This window comes from Sebastes umbrosus, chromosome 4 (assembly GCF_015220745.1).
Source record: "Sebastes umbrosus isolate fSebUmb1 chromosome 4, fSebUmb1.pri, whole genome shotgun sequence".
Classification (NCBI taxonomy): Eukaryota; Metazoa; Chordata; class Actinopteri; order Perciformes; family Sebastidae; genus Sebastes; species Sebastes umbrosus.
Window position 1 is genome coordinate 32,943,838 of NC_051272.1, and position 18,607 is coordinate 32,962,444.

An 18,607-nucleotide genomic window follows, 5' to 3' on the forward strand; every position below is an offset into this window, starting at 1 on the left:
TAGAGCATATTTTCTTTTGAAAGTGGCCTCCAGGTTACAGCAGCATATATATAAACATAATATTATTATTCAGTGCCTGCTGGACTCTGTCAGTCACAGCCAGCATCAGATATGTCTCTGTTTGTGAAGCTATTTAGTGGTGGACAAAAGGTGAGAGAGACGTGCTGTCAACAAGAGGAGACTGAGACACTTCTAGAGGGAGAGGAGTTGCTGATGAAGAAGAAAGAGTTTCTGAAGAAAAAGATTGACCAGGAACTTCTGATTGCCAAGAAAAACAGCCGAAAGAACAGAAGAGGTGAGATATTTAAAAAGGTGTTGATATATATATAATTCTTTAATTAACATTCAAGCATAACTTAGAATTAAAGCTGCCAATATATTGGCATGTAGATGTCCTCAGGCCTGGACTGCTCTGAACAACAACAACAACTTACAAGCATGTAAATTCTCTGCCACGCCACGGCACGACAGCTCAAACTTTTAATAACTTTTCATCGCAGAGGTCTTTAGATTGTACTGACCAAATTTGAAAAAATCTGGTTAAATCTCAAAGAGGAGTTTGTCAAACTACAGAGCCTGGAAATGGCCAAAAATGCATGAAAAATTCACACAAAATTCAAAATATAAAGGTCCCATATTGTAAAAAGTGAGATTTTCAGGTCTTTACATTATAAAGCAGGTTTAAGTGCTATATAAATACTGTTAAACTATCAAAGTGCTCAATATACAGAGAAATACACACAGCCCGTATGCAGAAATTGCGCATTTTGAAACAAGCCGTTAGGATTTCTGTCCATTTGTGATGTCACAAATATACAATATTTAGACCATTACACGGTTTTAAACTTAAACATTCTAAATGCGTCCCAGTTTATTTGCTGTTGCAGTGTATGTAAAACTGACAGGAAGTAAACATGGACGCAAACTGTTGCCTAGTAAAGCAATTCCGTTGCAATTCCATTGAAATGCACTAAAACGGAGCGTTTCAGAGAGAGGGTAAATACATTTATATTCAGGCAGACAGTATGAGGAAAATAAAGTGTTTTTTGAACATTACAGCATGTAAACATGTTCTATTAGAAACACAAAATACAAGCATGAACCTGAAAATGAGCACGATATGGGACCTTTAAGTATACATGTGAAAATGTGCCTAGCAATTTCCGTACTTCTGGGAGAAATGTACTTTGAGAGCTGCTTCATCGAACTTTTGTAGGGAGCGCCCCTTTGCCACACCAAAGCACAAGAACCATATCAGATGACAAATTTTAGCACTTTTAATGCGTTGTCACAGCAAGTGATGCCAGTAACGTGTTATTTTGTACGTGTCCAAGACTTGAAATTATGATACTTTATCACACAGATGAAAAATGTATAAAGATTCCAAATTAAAAAATAAGTCTTGTTCACTGATTTACATCACTGTGTAAAATGGTCTATTACAGCGAGAGACATTAAAGGGAGAGATACCACAGTGTAGGTAGTATGGTAATGGCCACAGTGAATACGACATGGGGGGGGCGTTCATAAGGGCCCAACTCGTAAACACGGCAAAAACCACCCCATTTGAAGGCACCGTATGTCTATTGCCACCTGTATTTTCCCACATTCCTGATAGAAAACTAATTATATACTGTACAGTAACAATTGTAGCTGCCAGTAAGATAACATTGCTCCACAGATATCTGCGTGGTGACTGTGACGTTGCTGTTTTGCTTAAAAATTCCCATGAGTCTGTTTTTCTTTTCATTTGTTGAGAACATTCCTACTCATAAACCGTTTCTCACCGTTCTCTCCTCACAGGGGCTCTGCTGGCGCTGAGAAAAAAGAAGTGGTACGAAGCCCACATCAAGTACATCGACTGCGCGGTTAAGGCCGTGAGGTCCACTCATGAGCACATGTAAGGGAAAAGACATCAGCATAGGAGGTCATTTGAATTAATGACATGCATGAACAGCTGAAAGAAATGTAGGAAGATAAAAACAAGAACTCACACAAAACGTCAGCAATTATTATAGATAATAGATAGGATTTTGGAAGATTTTCTGAAGCTAAGTGAATGTATGCGGGTGTTATATACCATGAGTTTGGATCCAGCTAATGTTATAACCTTATATACAGTCTATTGTTATAGCATCCTCTTTTTGTGTAAGCCTAATATAGTTTTAAAGAAAGGTCTAACTGAGACAGGAACTTTCTGCTGGCTGTTTCAGAGATATTGTCAACAAGGTGAATGACCTGATCAAGGACGTTACAGAGGAACACGATCTGAGTCAAGACATGTCAGACACCCTCCACACATCCGTGAGCTCTGAAGTGGAATTTGATGAGGTGGGCTACAATGACAGTAACTCCTTCAGGGACTTTATTTTAGTGTGACTTTTGTGATTTCAGTCATGGACTTTTGGTGTCTTCAAATGAAACTCGTGAGCTCGTGTTTACAACATGAGAAGTCGTGTACACGATATGCTTGGCGTTCAATTGGTTAAGTCGTGAGAACATCGCTGCTAAGCAACCGCGATATTAACGTCACTGTCGGCGTCTAGAAGCAACGGAGGCTAACAATTTAGCAAGCTAGCAAGTAGATAACATAATGCAGTAAATATATAATGACAGAGGAAAAAGATGAGGCCGTTGGGAATATCAACATTTTCCTCAGGCATATTACAAAATTATGAAGAAAAACAATTTACGACTAAAATTAACTTCCATGGCCTCTGCCATTTCTCAACAAACACGTCACAAGTCATGAACTCTGAGCTTTCAGAAACTTTCCACTTACGGGACTAAAACAGACTATTCAGTTTAAATAAAAAAATGGTGCCTTGAAATGGGTCGATGTTTACCGTGTTTACGAGATGAGTCCATATGAACGCCCTCCTCTTATTCACGACCTCCTAAGTGGAAAGTTTCTGAAAGCTCAGAGTTCACGAGTTGTGACGTGTTTGTTGACGTTGTCAGAAATGGCGGAGGCCTTGGAAGTTCATTTTTCAGTGCATAATAAGTTAATATATTTAGTCGTATATTGTTTTTCTTCATGATTTTATAATAGTTCTGAGGAAAATGTTGATATTCCCAACAGCCCCATCTCTTTCCTCTGTCATTATGCCTTTGCATTTACTACATTATGTTATCTTCTTGCCAGCTTGCTAAGTTGTTACCCTCTGTGGCTTCTAGACGCCGACAGTAACGTTAATATTGTCGTTGCTTAGCAGCGGTGTTCTCACGACTTAACCAATTGAACTCCAAGCATATCGTGCACACAACTTCCCATGTTGTAAACACGAGCTCACGAGTTTCTTTTGTGCTTTCCCCAGGATGAGCTGCTGGCAGAGCTGGAGAGGCTGGAGGAGATTCTGGATGAGAGTCTCTGTGAGAAGGACAGAGCGGAGGAGAGAGTCTCTTGTCCCAAAGTGTCGCCCACTGCATCACCTTCGCAACCTGGTAAGAACCATCTGAAGATCAGGTTCAGGCAGTTGCAAGTACATGTTTGGTGGCGCTAAAGCTGCAACTTCACATGTTAGCTTCTTTAAAAGGATTTGGAAAGCTGATGATAACAGCTAAACTAAATACCATGCTACAACACAAGGTGCATTTGGTTGGAGTGTCTACTAATTTGTGCAAATTGCTCATTTTTTTGTTGTTTTCTTCTTCCCCAAAGGCAAGCCGGAGAAAGATGAGTTTGAAGATGATTTGGAGTATCTGCGGCGCTGGGTGAATGAACCCTCATAGACACGCCATCAGCGCCAACACATGGAGAGGAGAGGATGATACGCTATTGTTCATGAGTGTTTTATGTTTGAGGACATTTGTCTTCTCCACAGTAAAGTGTTGTCAGTGAAAGCATTTAATGTAATGCACAGGGTATTCCAAAAAACTACAGAATTTATATCTTAGTGAAGTATTATGAGCTCTGTAATACAGTATTATCATACTGTGAACACTAATTAGGGCATTGTTAACATTTCTAATGACTTAATGATGTTATCTGAACTTGCCCACCATGCATTTTCCCCTTCCCCTCAAACTCCATTGTTTCAGCTTCTCGTGCCTATACTTCAAGAGCCTCACACCAATGTCTCTTATTATTTGGTATATTTAATTTTTTTTTTTATATATATATATATATATACGTATATATGTTTTTTGCGGTAGCTGAGAGGTTCTCTTGTCCTTCATCCTGTTGGCTGTCAGGGTCCTTCTTATAAGAGTTTTTGTTTCAAATTGCTGAATGCTATACAAATAAACATATATACAGTATAACACCTTAACCCATATGTGCATAAAAAAAAAAAAATGCCACAACATTTGTTCTTGAAATCTGGTACGGACATACTTTGGGCAAGAATCTAACAGCACAACTTCCTTACAGTACAAATTTTAGATCACACTTTCATCATGATTTTTGTCAAATTAGGAAAAACCTCAACATTGTGTTTATTAAATGTTTCCACCTACTGTTAGCAAAATTAGACAATGATTTGTACACATATGATTCCGATGTACAACATCAGCATTTTCTTTTAGATCGTTTTATTGCTTAGTTTTTCGTTTTACATAAGAAAGTAGAGATAAGTAACTGTAGGCAACTGGTGTAGTAATAATAATAATATAATAATAATAATTATAATTTATATAACACTTGTCAACCCCCCCCCATGACACCGTGGGTTGGTTTTCCTCCCCAATTGTCTGAGTCACCAGCCGCCACTGATATATATATATATTGTCATACATAGTACAATGTATAGTGAATGATAGCTCCAGAGCAAATCTAACAAATCGATAAATAGAAAAAATGATTTAAAAAATAGATTAAAAAATAGGATAAAAAATAGATACAATAAAAATATTAGATGGTGAAATGATAAGACAATACAACAATATCATCAGTATATGAATACATATATATATATATATATGTATATATATATATATATATTTTGGTATTCTAGTTTGGAGGTAATCATGTGGTATCAACATATACAGTAATTATTTCATAATAAAACAAGAGTTTATACTAGTTATCCTTATCTGCCCTTTAAATCCAGTATCTCTTTGAACCACTGTGAACTGCACAGGATTAATGTCCGTCACCCAGACAGAGCGAGTGACGGTAACAGGGAGGGAGTGGCAAACGCAGGAGCCTCAGACATTCACAGCACATGCTCTTAAACGCACACTCTCAATGTGATGTAACTTAGACTGGACAAAATGTGAGCACCATGTATGTGGACGTGTAAGGACTGTACAACAGCTGACTGAAGCCTAATGGGGGCTGGAGCAAGTCAGAAGGAATATTCAGGTAGGAATGAAATACACAGGACATCAAATGACCTTAGTAGAATCGTCTGGTTTTTACAGATCGGATTTAAGGATTGCTGCTTTAGGAATAAATACATTTTTTATCCAGATTCTTCATAATATTCTGTTTGTGTTTGTCTTAAAGTGCAGGGGAGGTATAACTGTACATGGACTGTATATTTTTCTGTCTATTGACCTGCCACCCAGATAACTTGAATTTCTTTTTGCTTTCAGTAAATATTTTTCATTAACAACCATGGTACATGGTTCATTAACATCAAGTTAAGAATTCATTTGGCATTTATATATGTATAGCTGTACAAATGATAGATATGTGTCCTCTGAGATGAAGGTGCAGATGACCACTTGTCTTTATTACTGTAGAATTAATGCTGATCAGCTTTAGTAACAACCGTGCCAACAAAGCAGCTTTTTATGATGATGTTAGTTTGTACTATGCCTCAGCTCCCTCATCTACATGGAACAATTGTGTTCAGCAGTGTAAAACGTTGCTTTTTTTTATCAGAGCAGTTGAATATATTAAGATACCTAATTGTTATTGATCATCGTTAATTATAATAAACACTAATATGATATAGACACAGCACTAACGCTCTTAAGAAATTAGCACAATCCAATTTTAAAGGTGCTTCATACCAAACATAAACACTGTGACCATACACCAGCACACACACACACACACACACACACACGCGCACACACACACACGCACACACACACACACACACACACACACACACACTGCTTGAAATCCTCTATCGTCAGCAGGATTACCTCACCTGAACTGCAGGCCTTGTCCCAGGCCAATGACTGTCCGGTAGTTACTCTTTTATCACTGCGATGACTAAATTTAGTAGACAGGAATTAAAACAGAGGCTGGAGAAGATGGCGTATAGTTAAAGAGCACATTTCATGAGTTCATTGGGTTCATTCATCATGTTTTAATGGGTAAATATTATAGTAATATATAATTAGTATTTGGTGTCAGTCAGTGTGTATCTTCCACCTCTCAGTTACAGTTACAGAGAGCCCCCCACCACCACAGGCCATCTCTGAGTCAGATTCAGCCGACTCCTCTCCACGTCCACCTGCCATCATCATCACAGCTCCGTCACGAGAGGACATCTATGCCTCGCCAACCACCGTGACGATAGCCGATGCTCTCAAAGAGCGGAGGCCTACTTCCACACCCTTTGTAGTGGGGAAGAACGCGGTTACCAGACAGTAACTCAACACCACAGAAGGTAAAACAGGAATCAAACTTTTGGTATGATCAGAGAAAGCAGCAACAACTCTGAAACTTAAAGCTGCAGAGGGTAGAAATGGAGCAAATGATCAAACTGTCACTATATCCTGATAGTAGAGCATGAGGCAGGTAATCTGAAAAAAAATCATGTGCCTCCGGTGTCCCGGTGTCCTCTGGTGTCCTTCGGTGCTCCTAATGGCATCTGCAAGATTTCACAGACCGGAGGAAAACAACCAATCAGAGCTGATCTGGTGTCTCCCTTCTCTCAGCAGCTGTCAATCACTCTCAAACTCGGACCAAACGGTCAAACTAGGCAGCGCTGATCAAATATGAATCAATATTCTGTTACTGTAATGCCGATTTCTCTCCTCAAATGTTTTCAGAAACATCTTGTAGTGTGCTGTTTAGCTGTAAAATGAGAACGTTTGTGACCCGGCAGCCATTACAGTACACTACAAGATGTTTCTGAAAAGAGAGAGAAATAGGCAATACAGTAACATAATATTGATTCATATTTGATCAGCGCTGCCTAGTTTGACCGTTTGAAAACATTCTGCCTACAGAAGCTTTAAGAATTAGGAAGAATTGACCTATACTCAGACCCACACTGAGTATTTATTGGACCTACTGCTTCAAGTTTGACCATTCTTTTAAAAAAATCTCTTTATGGATGTGGAATACAAATAAAATGCTGGAGTACTTCTACAGTTACTGCTTCTACACCTATGCTTACTACACTTCTTGCTCACTTAGTACTTCCAATAACAATAATTATAGCCATATATTCCATGCCATTCAATGTTAGGACTAGTGTGACTACATCTGTGGTTCAATCCTTGACATTATTTTTTATTTTTTATTACAGTCTTCCAAGAAGAACTCAAAATGGACTTCACAAATACCAGCCTCCTGTTGACCTACGGTGTCCCTGCCTGTTCAAAGCATCAAACTCCGGGAAAGCTCGCAGTTGTCCAACAAAAAAAACAATGGAGGCGCCCATCTAAGAGTGCTGCGGCCTGTCGAGTTGAAGCCATAACAGAGGATATTATTGTCTTCTGAGACTAAAAACGACCTTAAATGAAAGAATGGACACCGTGGGAGAGGACGAACCGGACCCTATAAAGCTGAAGTCCATCAAGAACAATAAAACATTCACAGTGCCTCAGAGTGACCGGGTAAGAGGAGTGATCTCCTGGTGACGCCAGACTCCACTCAGGAACCTGATAGTTTAATGTTTACCTGCTGATCAGCAACCATACATAACTCATAGATCACAAGTTAACAATCAGCACAACTCTACATGGCATAGTTTACAATTCGGCATATATTTGACACAGGTTATATTAAATATAATAAAGAAAATGTCACTGTGTAGATCCGCTCCATATAAATGAACCACAATCCGTATACAGGGGTTCATTGATAATCAAGGTAACGTTAGTTATTAAAATAGCTGATTTTTAAATGGAGTTTGGTATTATCTCCATCTAAGAGAGTCTGTCGGTTGTTAAAGTAACTTAATAAACTATCTGAGCTTATGAGGGCACATTGTGGAAAAGTAATTAATCTGTATATGTCTGTGTCTTTGCTGTATGAGTCACTTAACTTTCACTTTAGTGCACTTCACTACTAGTGATTGCTTGGTGAACCCTTAGTGTCCTCTCTGTCTTCCGGGTACCTTTTTTAGGACTGAGGAATAGTAATCACTACCCTGAGACACTAAGTTTTGTAATGGCAAATCCTTCTCAGAGCCAATTCTTCTTAGTGGCTCAAGGCGCCTGTTTGGTTTGATAATCACCATTAGATCCCTTTTATTGATTTCTTGTTATTCATCATTTCATTTCAACTTCACTAAATGTTCACTTAAAGGTCCCATATCATGCTCATCCTCAGGTTCATACTTGTATTTTTGGGTTTATATTAGAACATGTTTACATGCTTTAATGTTCAAACAACACATTATTTTCCTCATACTGTCTGTCTGAATATACCTGTATTCACCCTCTGTCTGAAACGCTCCGTTTTAGCGCATTTCAACGCAATTGCAATGGAATTGCGTTGCTAGGCAACCGCTTGGGTCCATGTTTACTTCCTGTCAGCTGATGACATTCACATACACTGCAACAGGAAATAAACTGGGACACATTTAGAATGTTTACGCTTAAAACTGTGAAATTGTCTAAATATTGTAGATTTGTGACATTGCAAATGGACAGATATCCTGACGGCTTGTTTCAAACGCATAGTTTGTGAATACGGGCTGTGTGTATTTATCCGTGATTTGAGCTTTTTGATACTTTCACAATATTTATATAGCACTTAAACCTGCTTTTTAATATAAAAGACATCTCATCTCAAAATCTCACTTTTTACAATATGGGACTTTAAGTAGTTCTGAATACATAAAACATGTCACATGGAGCTATCCAAAGGAATAGTGCAACTTCCCAGTGTCTGTCCATTAACCACATTTATCCTTTAAGCACAATCCTGGTTGTAAAGTAATGTTGTATTAAAAATACACTGTAAAAAGTACTACTACTGGAGACGAGCATGATGCATGAAGAGAGCCTCCGTGCCATCTCTTATCTTTTCACTCTTTTTCAGTTTGGGAGCTGCAGAAGTGTTCGAGAGTTTGAGAAACTCAACCGCATAGGAGAAGGAACTTACGGCATTGTGTGTAAGTCATTAAATTTGGAGAGACTATAGATTGGTTTGACTAGGAAATTAAAAATATCGGATCATTTTAACCATAGTGCTCAGTAGATAAACTTTGTCCTGTTCTTGATATAGACCGAGCGCGAGACACCAAGTCAGATGAGATTGTAGCACTGAAGAAGGTCCGGATGGACAAAGAGAAAGATGGTAAGATCACTGCTCTAATGCTGATTCATATGTGTTCATATGAGTGTTTTGAATGCATTGTTTTTGTATGTACTGTATGTGTGTCTGTCTTTGCTGCATATAATTACCTTATTGGGGAATACAAGTAGCATCATTTGTCTTGGTTATTCCAATTACAATCTAGTGCCTATTAAGATTTTGGTATGCCTTGTATATAGGGGTGTAAGAAAATATCGAGTATCGCGATATTATGTTTTGTGATACTGTATCGATTCTCAAAAACACTATAAATTGATATAGTTATTTATAAAAAGCTAGTTTATATAGTTTACATGCAAAGATTAACTCTCACTTAATACTTTATTTCATTGGCAAAGAGATGCACCCTTTCAGTTTGTGTGCCCTCTCAAAGTGGTGCTATGATGCTGGATGTTACAGAGACTGTGATGAAGACAAATGCAGATCTCACTGTTCTGATTGCATAAAAAAAAAAATCTACTTTTTTAATCAGATTTTATGCATATGGTGGTGTGTTCTTTTAATATGACAGTTTTTCTAAAATTTGATTTAAAAAATCGCAATATATCGCCTTTCTTACATTATCGCAATATATTGAATCATAACCCCTGTATCGTGATACGTATCGTGATACGTATCGTAATGTCAGATTCTTGCCAACACACAGCCCTCCTTGCCATGTGGAAATGTTGGCCTGATAGTGGTGTGTAGAGGAGTTGAGCGAGTTGTTATGGAGATATATATCTCGCTCTGGAACAGTGTTGGACACACCAGCTAACCTGTAATGTCATCCTTCTGTCCCACTTTTAGCACTGCAAAAAATTTGAGTCCGCAATTTATTTACAGTTTTTGTTTCATGGTGTCCAAAATGCCTGAACCGTTTCATTCCTGATTTTCTTATCGTTGCTGTAGTTTGCCTGTTAAATTGATCTGTAAAAGTTGTTGAACCTATTGATGCCCTGCTCTTTCTCTGTCAGGGATCCCCATCAGTAGCCTCAGAGAGATCAACCTGCTACTGAGGCTGAGACATCCCAACATAGTGGAGCTGAAACAAGTGGTTGTTGGCAGTCAACTGGAGAGGTAGTACACGAATATACACACCACCATAACGGTGGATTCACAAGCAATACAAGAGAATATTATACAAAGTTAAGGCTGAACATCTCTCTGGGTGAAATGTAACTATACAGAATACAATTTTGATTAATAGTTTGCATGCATAGATGAACTCAGTCAATACTTTATTTCATTTGCAAAGAGATGCACCCTCTCAGTGTATGTGCCCTCTCATAGTGCTATGATGTTGGATGTTACAGAGACTGAGAAATGAAAACGCCAATCCCACTGTTCTGATTGCATTAAAAAAGTAAACATTTTTACTCAGATTTCATGCATATGAAGGTGTTTTCCTTCTACAACAGTTTTCCTAAAATTAGATTTAAGAAATTGCAATATATCGTCTTGCTCACAGTATCGCGATATATTGAATTGTAACCCCTGTATCGTGATACGTATCATATCGCCAGATTCTTGCCAACACACAGCCATACAACCTTTTTAACTGCTGTTTGTTAACTGAATACTTAATCATCTATTTTTCTTTAATTCTGTTTCTTGTTCAGTCTGTTTCTGGTGATGAGTTACTGTGAGCAGGATCTGGCCAGTCTGCTGGAAAACATGCAGACACCGTTCTCTGAGGCTCAGGTAGGACAGAGTAGACTTCCTAAATCTAACGTTTAACAAACTCCAGCATTTACTGATTTGTACTTGGCTTGAATTTTTTTAACTAAAATTGAATGTACCTATTTTGTCTTCATTTGTTTGTACTATTACTGCTGGATTTGTATGCCTCTGTCGTGCCGGCGACAGCCGTGGCTGGAAGCATTATGTTTAGCATCATGTTTTCAGATTGACTCTTCGTCCGTCCGTCTCGTAAAAGTTTTCCGAGGGGCTGGCTGGACAATCCCAAATATAAAGCCTGGTTGCCTAGGGATTCCAAATGGGAAAAGAAAGACAGATGCAAGCTTTGGTTAGATCTAGGGATGCACCGATCCGACTTTTTCAGTCCCAATAGCGATACCTGGGCTTTGGGTATCGGCCGATACCGAGTACCGATCCGATACCAGTGTTTAATTAATCAGCTGTATGCCTCACTGTGTGGAGGTGACTGGAGCTGGACTTAAACATTGCTTTTCTAACTTTGTAAAACAAAATGTGACAAATAAATACACAGATATAAATTCATTTAATTTTGCTTTATTATTAAAATAATAAATCCTACACCAGCAACTTGGTAAAAAAAATATATTAAACAGGAATTAAAATTACAGTATATAATGTGTGTAATATATAAACATAAAAATGAATTTAATAGATCGTCCCCATTGTCACCGATGTCAGATCCAGCATCGGTATCGGTGCATACCTAGTTAGATCATGGGGGGAGGCAGCAGTTGTAAGCCATATGCAAAGGCGAAAGCCCTGTCATCATGTTACAGCATCCCCTACACCAAGTCACAAAATCAAATATGGTTTGAAAAATCAACCGAAAATCCTGGAAAAGTATGGTATTTTGTAATGTGAAATGTGTAGGCACCCTGTGATGGAGACTAAGCTTGTCTGCCACCAGTGGTACTCCAATAGCAGCCCTTAGTAGACTTCTTAGTAGACTTTGTTTAGTTCTAAGGGGCCACAAGCCGTAAAGATTGGGAGCCAGTAGTGTTGTGAATGAAACCAGTGCAATATTCTGATAACTGTTCTCATTGTTGGTGGGGTGATAACTGTAATGAGTATGACAGCTGTTGTATGATTATAATTGCAAGTGAACATATCTGAACTAGATGAATCTGTAGAGAATTCAATAACAAAGAAATAATAAAAAACTTATTTTTTATGAGGACCCCTTTGAAATCCCCTCAGGGAGCCCTGATTGTAACTAAACATCCTCTTGACAAGGAATCATTCATGTGATCCACATGACTCCTTGATTGCTGGGTCACGTTGTGTCGTCTGCATTATAGTGTTTTCTCTTCTATTGTCCTTTTTCAGGTAAAGTGTATCATCCTTCAGTTGCTCAGAGGCTTGGAGTACCTCCACCACAACTTCATTATACACAGGTCAGTCCCAGATATTTACTGGAAACACCAACAACTAACTCTCAAGTTTTTTCTGTACTTAATATACTATGGACAGAAAGTAACTAGCATGAATTTGCAATATCTGCGACCACATGCTGTATATGTATAAATCCACGCGTGCAAGCATTCACAAACCGAGTGTCTACCAGAAATGGTTCATGAGTTATGAAAGAGGGCAGGGCTTAAGTGTAGGGGGCGGGGATAACCGACACCATTGGAACAGGAACTCCCAGCTGAGACCAATGATAACCAAGCACCGAGGAAGAGCGCCGGTCGTTGATCCCAACTTTCGTAGTGGTCAAACGGCGGTACTACAACAGCCGTGTCCGTCATGTGACGCCATTGGGCCCAAAAATACTTTTTCCATTAGACTTACATTGGGAAAGAGCCCCCCTAGACCCCTAGGAGAAAATTTGTATTAACTCGTTCCCTCGAGATAGGTAACTCGAGGGAACGAGTTACTTCATAGTAACGAAAACACAACGATTCTTAGTTTCGGGTGATTATACACTATTGAAAACATAGTTCTGAATATTATATTCAATTCCTGCTAAAAGATCCACCGAAATACAACACACCGTTCCTTTAAAGCTGTAACTGAAGAGGTTTAAAGCCGTGTTCCATTCAACTCCACAAATGCAAGACAAGTTGAGGATTGTACAAGGGGAGGAGCATTGTACCGTCTCTTCTGTGAGCTGCCTCATTATCCTCTTCAATCTTGTTATCAGGGACCTGAAGGTGTCTAATCTGCTGATGACAGACAAGGGCTGCGTTAAGATTGGTGAGTCATCACTTTTAACGTAACCACTTCTATAGCTCTCGCTATAATCACATTATTCCTGTACTGACATACATCCCAGCACTGACCTTTGACCTCTCTCTCTCTCTCTCACTCTCGGACAATGACTGCCTTAGATTTTTTTATATTCTTCCAGTTTGATATGAATCACTGTTTACTGCTATCTGCTTTTCCCTATATGTAAAACACGTTTATTTTATGTAAATCAAAGTTTATTTATATACCCCCTAATTAAAAATAACCTAAACTTAGCATTTATAATTAGGTTTTATTTTTCCAAATGTTATCGGACCGGATTGATCAGATTGTGACAGTAACTGCAACTATACACACAGAGAGAGGTCGTATTTTTTATGTATATATTTATGTTTTTTTGTTTCTGTTGTATGCAGCTGATTTTGGGTTGGCCAGGATGTACGGCATCCCCCAGCAGCCCATGACGCCTCGAGTGGTCACACTGTGGTGAGTGTCTGCCGGGCCTCTCAGCCATGTTTACCGTAAATACTGATTTAGCCTAATTCTGTTTACATCTGTGTGTGGATGAGTTGAGTTGTGCTTGTGCAACCTCAGTGGAAACTCCTCCTTTTAATCTCTATCAGTAATCCTCCTTCATTAGATCCAATAGCTCGGGCTGATCAGGTCTCTGTCACGTTATGTGCTTCACCCCACTCTACCCCCCCGTCCTCCCTTCATCTCTTTGCAGGTACAGAGCTCCAGAGCTCCTCCTAGGGACCAAGACCCAGACTGTAGCTCTAGACATGTGGTGAGGCTCCAACCTCTGACATTATGAGACACAAATACACATACAGTACATCCACTTTATGCTTTTATCACATCTTAGAACAGCTGTTCTCAACCACTGGGCCGGGGCCCATTGGTGGGCGTCAGAGCGCCATCTAGTGGGCCATGGAGGTACTGCCAAATGGTTAGATCAAATTAAAAAATATATTTTTGGGGTAATTTACAAAGCTAGTTAATTTCATATCAAAATGTGCTCAAGAATTCACATAAATAAAAAAAACATAGCAATTCAAATAAAGCTTAATTTCAATGACCTTACGTTTGAATATCACCATGCCAACCACGACACATCAATTAGAGACAAAGGTTGCGTCCGAAATTCCACACTAACATGCTATTCAGTACGCGAAAACAGTATGTGAGATATTTTAGTGTGTCCTAAACCTTAATATGAAACCAATAGTATGCAAATTGCATACTATTTACTTACTATATACTGCAGCGGCATAAATATCCCACATTGCAATGTCGTAGGGATGATAACATTCATAATAAACGTTGACGGACAGCTCTGTAACATCAATAACGCGTCAATTTAACTGTAAGTTAAAACTGTAAGTGTAAGATTTCACTTTGCTAGGCGTAATATTTTAAATTAATTCAGACTTTGATTCTCAGAAACCGACGTTTTGGTCACATGAGGTTGGCACGTGTTACCATGGTTACACGTCTCCAACTGGCAAGGAGGCTGTGGTGTGGAAATATGACCCTAAATGCATTAAATTAGGATTCATAATGGCAGGCAGTGATGGTGGGGGTAAGCAGAATATTTATTTTGGTCATCACAGCTGACAGTGACATAACATGTATTTACAGCCCAGTTTATTTTTTTTCGTTTTTTTGTTATGTTATTTTTTCCTCGTTTATTTGAGAAAGTGGTCCTCAGAAATTTTTTAACAGTCAAAAATTAGCCTTAAAGGGATAGTTTTGGTGTTTTTAAGTGGGGTTGTATGAGGTAATGATCCATAGTAGGTGTATTACTTACAGTAGATGATGGTCGGCGGAACGGACAGGAGCACCAACACCGGAGCAAAGCAATACAGCGTTGTGGACGGGGACAGCAGAAAAACGTACGTTTAGAATATTTTCCGACAGCGAACTGAACTGAAAGTGAAACGTATCTGTACTGTTTTAGGTGAGCCTTTTTTTTTTAGACGGCTAAAATATGTTTTGCCTTCCCCCGTTCACACTGTATTGCTTTGCTCCGGTGTCGGTACTCCTGTCTGTTTCTCCAAGCTGGGTGCACGCTGACCGTCATCTACTGTAAGTAATACACCTACTATACATAAGTTCCTTATACAACCCCACTTCAAAACACTCTAACTATCCCTTTAAGTTCCAGAAGGTTGAGAATCTTTTCAGGGGAGAATTATAATTTCATTATATGCATTTAACGACTCATAAGCCACTATTTTTCTCATGTTCATCACAATCAGAGATATTGCAGACTTGCTCTCCCACATAAGGAGCCAGTGGGAATAGATGGCTCAAATCGTTAGCTCTGAACTTGCCATGATGTTTTTTTTGCAGGGCTGTCGGCTGCATCCTGGCTGAGCTGCTGGCTCACAAACCTCTGCTGCCTGGAACCTCTGAGATCCAGCAGGTCGACTTGATAGTTCAGCTGCTGGGAACACCCAATGAAAACATCTGGCCAGTGAGTACTGCGGCTCTCAATATGTCTCCAGCATGAACTAAACTCTCTGTGACTTCTGACGATGTTAAAGGTATTGAGTTTGTGTGCGTGTCTCAGGGTTTTTCTCAGCTGCCTCTCATCGGTCAGTACAGTCTGAGGAAGCAGCCGTACAACAACCTGAAGAATAAATTCACCTGGCTGTCTGAGGCCGGACACCGACTGCTCAACCTGCTCTTCATGTACAACCCACAGCGCAGGTACACACACACACACACACACACACACACACACACAGGCACACACACAGGCACACTGAACTTTAAAACCAAGTCTGAACCCTCAAACAGCTCTAGAAGTGAGGGACCGGCCAAAGATGTCCTCACTCTGAAGGTCAAGAGGTCAAGGTACCCCTTTGAAAATGACCATCGCAGTTTTTCTTTGCTAAAAATGTGCATAATTTTAGAGCGTTATTTAGCCTCCTTCCCGACAAGCTAGCCTGGCATGGTTGGTACCCGGGGATTCTTCAGGTTTTTCTAGTTTCATATGATATCTGTAGACAGTAAAGTCGGTCTGGATCGCGGGTCTCAGAGGGTTAAGTATCAGTGCGTTATTTCCCTGTATTTAACAGTATCGTTATCAGGAATTCATAACACAAAGCTGATTTAAATATGATGTTATTTTTCACACCTATAGGGTAGTTACAATTCTTTGTCAGATATGCTAAATTCGCAAGAGCCATCAATAACTGCTCATTGTCTGTTTTCCTGATCCAGAGCTACTGCCAAAGATTGTTTGGAGAGTTCCTACTTCAAAGAGAAACCTCTACGTGAGTGAAAGGTTTTTGGATATGTATCCACTGTTAATCCCACCCTGCCCTCCGATGTGCTGCTAGTCATTCATCTTATCTCCGTGCTTCTCTGTGCAGCCTGTGAACCCGACCTGATGCCAACCTTCCCCCACCATCGCAACAAGCGGGCCGCTCCTCCGGCAGAGAGACACTCCAAACGGAGCAAAGTGTGAGGAAGACAGTAATGATGAGACATTGGACCCCGTGGTGGCGACATTCTCAGGAATGGACGTTGGATTCTGTCCACACTGCCTGCATGGAACATCGATCTGCTCATGACGAGGTTTTACTGTGGAAACCAGTTCAATTAGTGTCAACACATCGCTGGACCGGTTACACAGAGCTCTGCGGCGTTCAGTGTAATGCCGCGGAGATCATTTGAACATTTTAAAAGGCTTTAAGCGCACATTCTCTAATGTAGATCCAGTTGTTTTGCAGCGCTGTGAACTGTTTATAGGTTGTTAGATTTCTGGAGTATTTCTTAATATTCATATTGCTGCCAAGGTCTGCGTACTAAATGAAGAGGAAGTAATGAGGACAAAGTTGCCTTGACAAAGATGCTGAGGCGTATTGTCCTTTGTCGCGAGCATTTATCACGTTTTAGATGTGCTTTTAGAAGTGGCTCTGCTGTTCTGTGATCAGTTTTCGATCCCGACATCAAAATGGTAAAACTGTGAAAAGGCATGACGAGTAGGAACTGAACCAACTTGCTTGAGCTCTGCCCACAGTGTCACTGGGTGTGCGTGACGGCCTCTCTCGGCTGTGTGTCCTGTCAAAGTGTCCTTGAGGTGAAACACTGAACCCCTGAATCCGCTCGCTTTTTGTTAGCTGTTATAGGAACAGTTTCACTAGTTAGTTTGACTTTGGGAAATATGCTTATTTAGTTACTCAGATGTCTGCGCTGAAGCCAGTTTCACAGTAGTTCCATGTTTACTGTACAGATATGACAGTTGTATCAGTCTTCTCATCAAACTTTGAGCAAAAAAGTGAAGATGCATTTTATCTAAAAATGTCAAAGTATTCCTTTAAGAGCTTCAGCAGACAGAAATGTTTTTGCCATCATTGGGCAAATAATAACCTTTCAGCATATTGTAATTCAAGTGTTCTGAGAGAAAACTAGACTTCTGCACCTCCTCATGGCTCTGTTTTCAGGCTTTACAAAATTCTAGCCTAGTGACGGGAGACTTGGACCAATCACAGCTCATTTCATTGAGAGAGCGTTCCTATTGGCTGTGCTCTTGTTGGTGGGCGGTGCTTGGTATTTCTTCAACAGATCTTAACATGGCTGCCGGGTCACAAACTTTCTCATCTTACAGCTAAACAGTACACTAATAGATGTTTCTGGGAACATTTGAGGAGAGAAATAGTCATTACAGTAACAGAATATTGATTTATATTTGATCAGCGCTGCCTAGTTTGACCGTTTGGTCGGAGTTCACGAGTGATTGACAGCCGCTCAGAGACGGCAAGGCTCCAGATCAGCTCTGACTGCTTGTTTTCCTCCGGTCTGTGAAATCTTGCAGATGCCATTAGGAGCACCGGAGGACACAGAGGAACATGATTTGTTTCAGATTACCCGTCTCATCCACTACTGTTAGGATATAGTGACCGTTTTATAAAAATAACTTTTTTTAATCATCTTTACTCCAATCTCGCCTACTGCTGCTTTAAGAGCTTCAGCTTGGATGCCTATAATGTTCTGTAAATAAACATTAGTAGAAATCGCTGAAAATTTGACTGTAGAGCTTCTATGTAAGGAATAATGTACAGCGAGCCGGTCATTGTTGTGAAATAAACCCTGACAGACCCTCTGAAGGGGTTTATTTCACAACAACAACCCGCTAACTGTACATTATCCCGCTTATTACACTGCTACTTACTGAAGAAATCAATATTTTGACACAAAAACGGTCCACCAGACTCCGACATCAGAGCTGCGCCCATAGCAACAGTCTGG

General features: G+C 39.7%; 2 protein-coding genes across 2 annotated transcripts; both read left to right on the forward strand.

The window, feature by feature from the left end:
• The first annotated feature begins 9 nt into the window (after positions 1-9).
• LOC119487318 (charged multivesicular body protein 4b-like) lies at positions 10-3,947 on the forward strand. Its single transcript, XM_037768092.1, has 5 exons — positions 10-295; positions 1,804-1,900; positions 2,214-2,331; positions 3,318-3,444; positions 3,662-3,947. Exons 1-5 carry the CDS (start codon positions 112-114, stop codon positions 3,730-3,732), a joined length of 597 nt encoding a protein of 198 aa, XP_037624020.1. The 5' UTR covers positions 10-111; the 3' UTR covers positions 3,733-3,947.
• A 1,202-nt stretch (positions 3,948-5,149) lies between these two features.
• On the forward strand, positions 5,150-17,960 carry cdk10 (cyclin-dependent kinase 10). The gene is made up of 16 exons (XM_037768727.1): positions 5,150-5,305; positions 6,339-6,569; positions 7,437-7,746; positions 9,179-9,251; positions 9,365-9,436; positions 10,411-10,513; positions 11,056-11,137; positions 12,482-12,549; positions 13,299-13,351; positions 13,762-13,831; positions 14,073-14,132; positions 15,701-15,824; positions 15,921-16,060; positions 16,577-16,629; positions 16,729-16,823; positions 16,910-17,960. The coding sequence occupies exons 3-15, from the start codon at positions 7,657-7,659 to the stop codon at positions 16,821-16,823; spliced, it is 1,083 nt and encodes a 360-aa protein (XP_037624655.1). The 5' UTR covers positions 5,150-5,305; positions 6,339-6,569; positions 7,437-7,656; the 3' UTR covers positions 16,910-17,960.
• Positions 17,961-18,607: the final 647 nt, after the last annotated feature.

Bases quoted from the DNA above. Each gene is read 5' to 3' on its own strand.
- LOC119487318 (XM_037768092.1), top strand. From the start codon at position 112: ATGTCTCTGTTTGTGAAGCTATTTAGTGGTGGACAAAAGGTGAGAGAG. The intron at 1,901-2,213 runs GTAAGGGAAAAG...TGGCTGTTTCAG, and splicing joins AGGTCCACTCATGAGCACAT to AGATATTGTCAACAAGGTGA. The intron at 2,332-3,317 runs GTGGGCTACAAT...TGCTTTCCCCAG, and splicing joins CTGAAGTGGAATTTGATGAG to GATGAGCTGCTGGCAGAGCT.
- cdk10 (XM_037768727.1), top strand. From the start codon at position 7,657: ATGGACACCGTGGGAGAGGACGAACCGGACCCTATAAAGCTGAAGTCC. The intron at 9,252-9,364 runs GTAAGTCATTAA...TTCTTGATATAG, and splicing joins AGGAACTTACGGCATTGTGT to ACCGAGCGCGAGACACCAAG. The intron at 14,133-15,700 runs GTGAGGCTCCAA...TTTTTTTTGCAG, and splicing joins ACTGTAGCTCTAGACATGTG to GGCTGTCGGCTGCATCCTGG.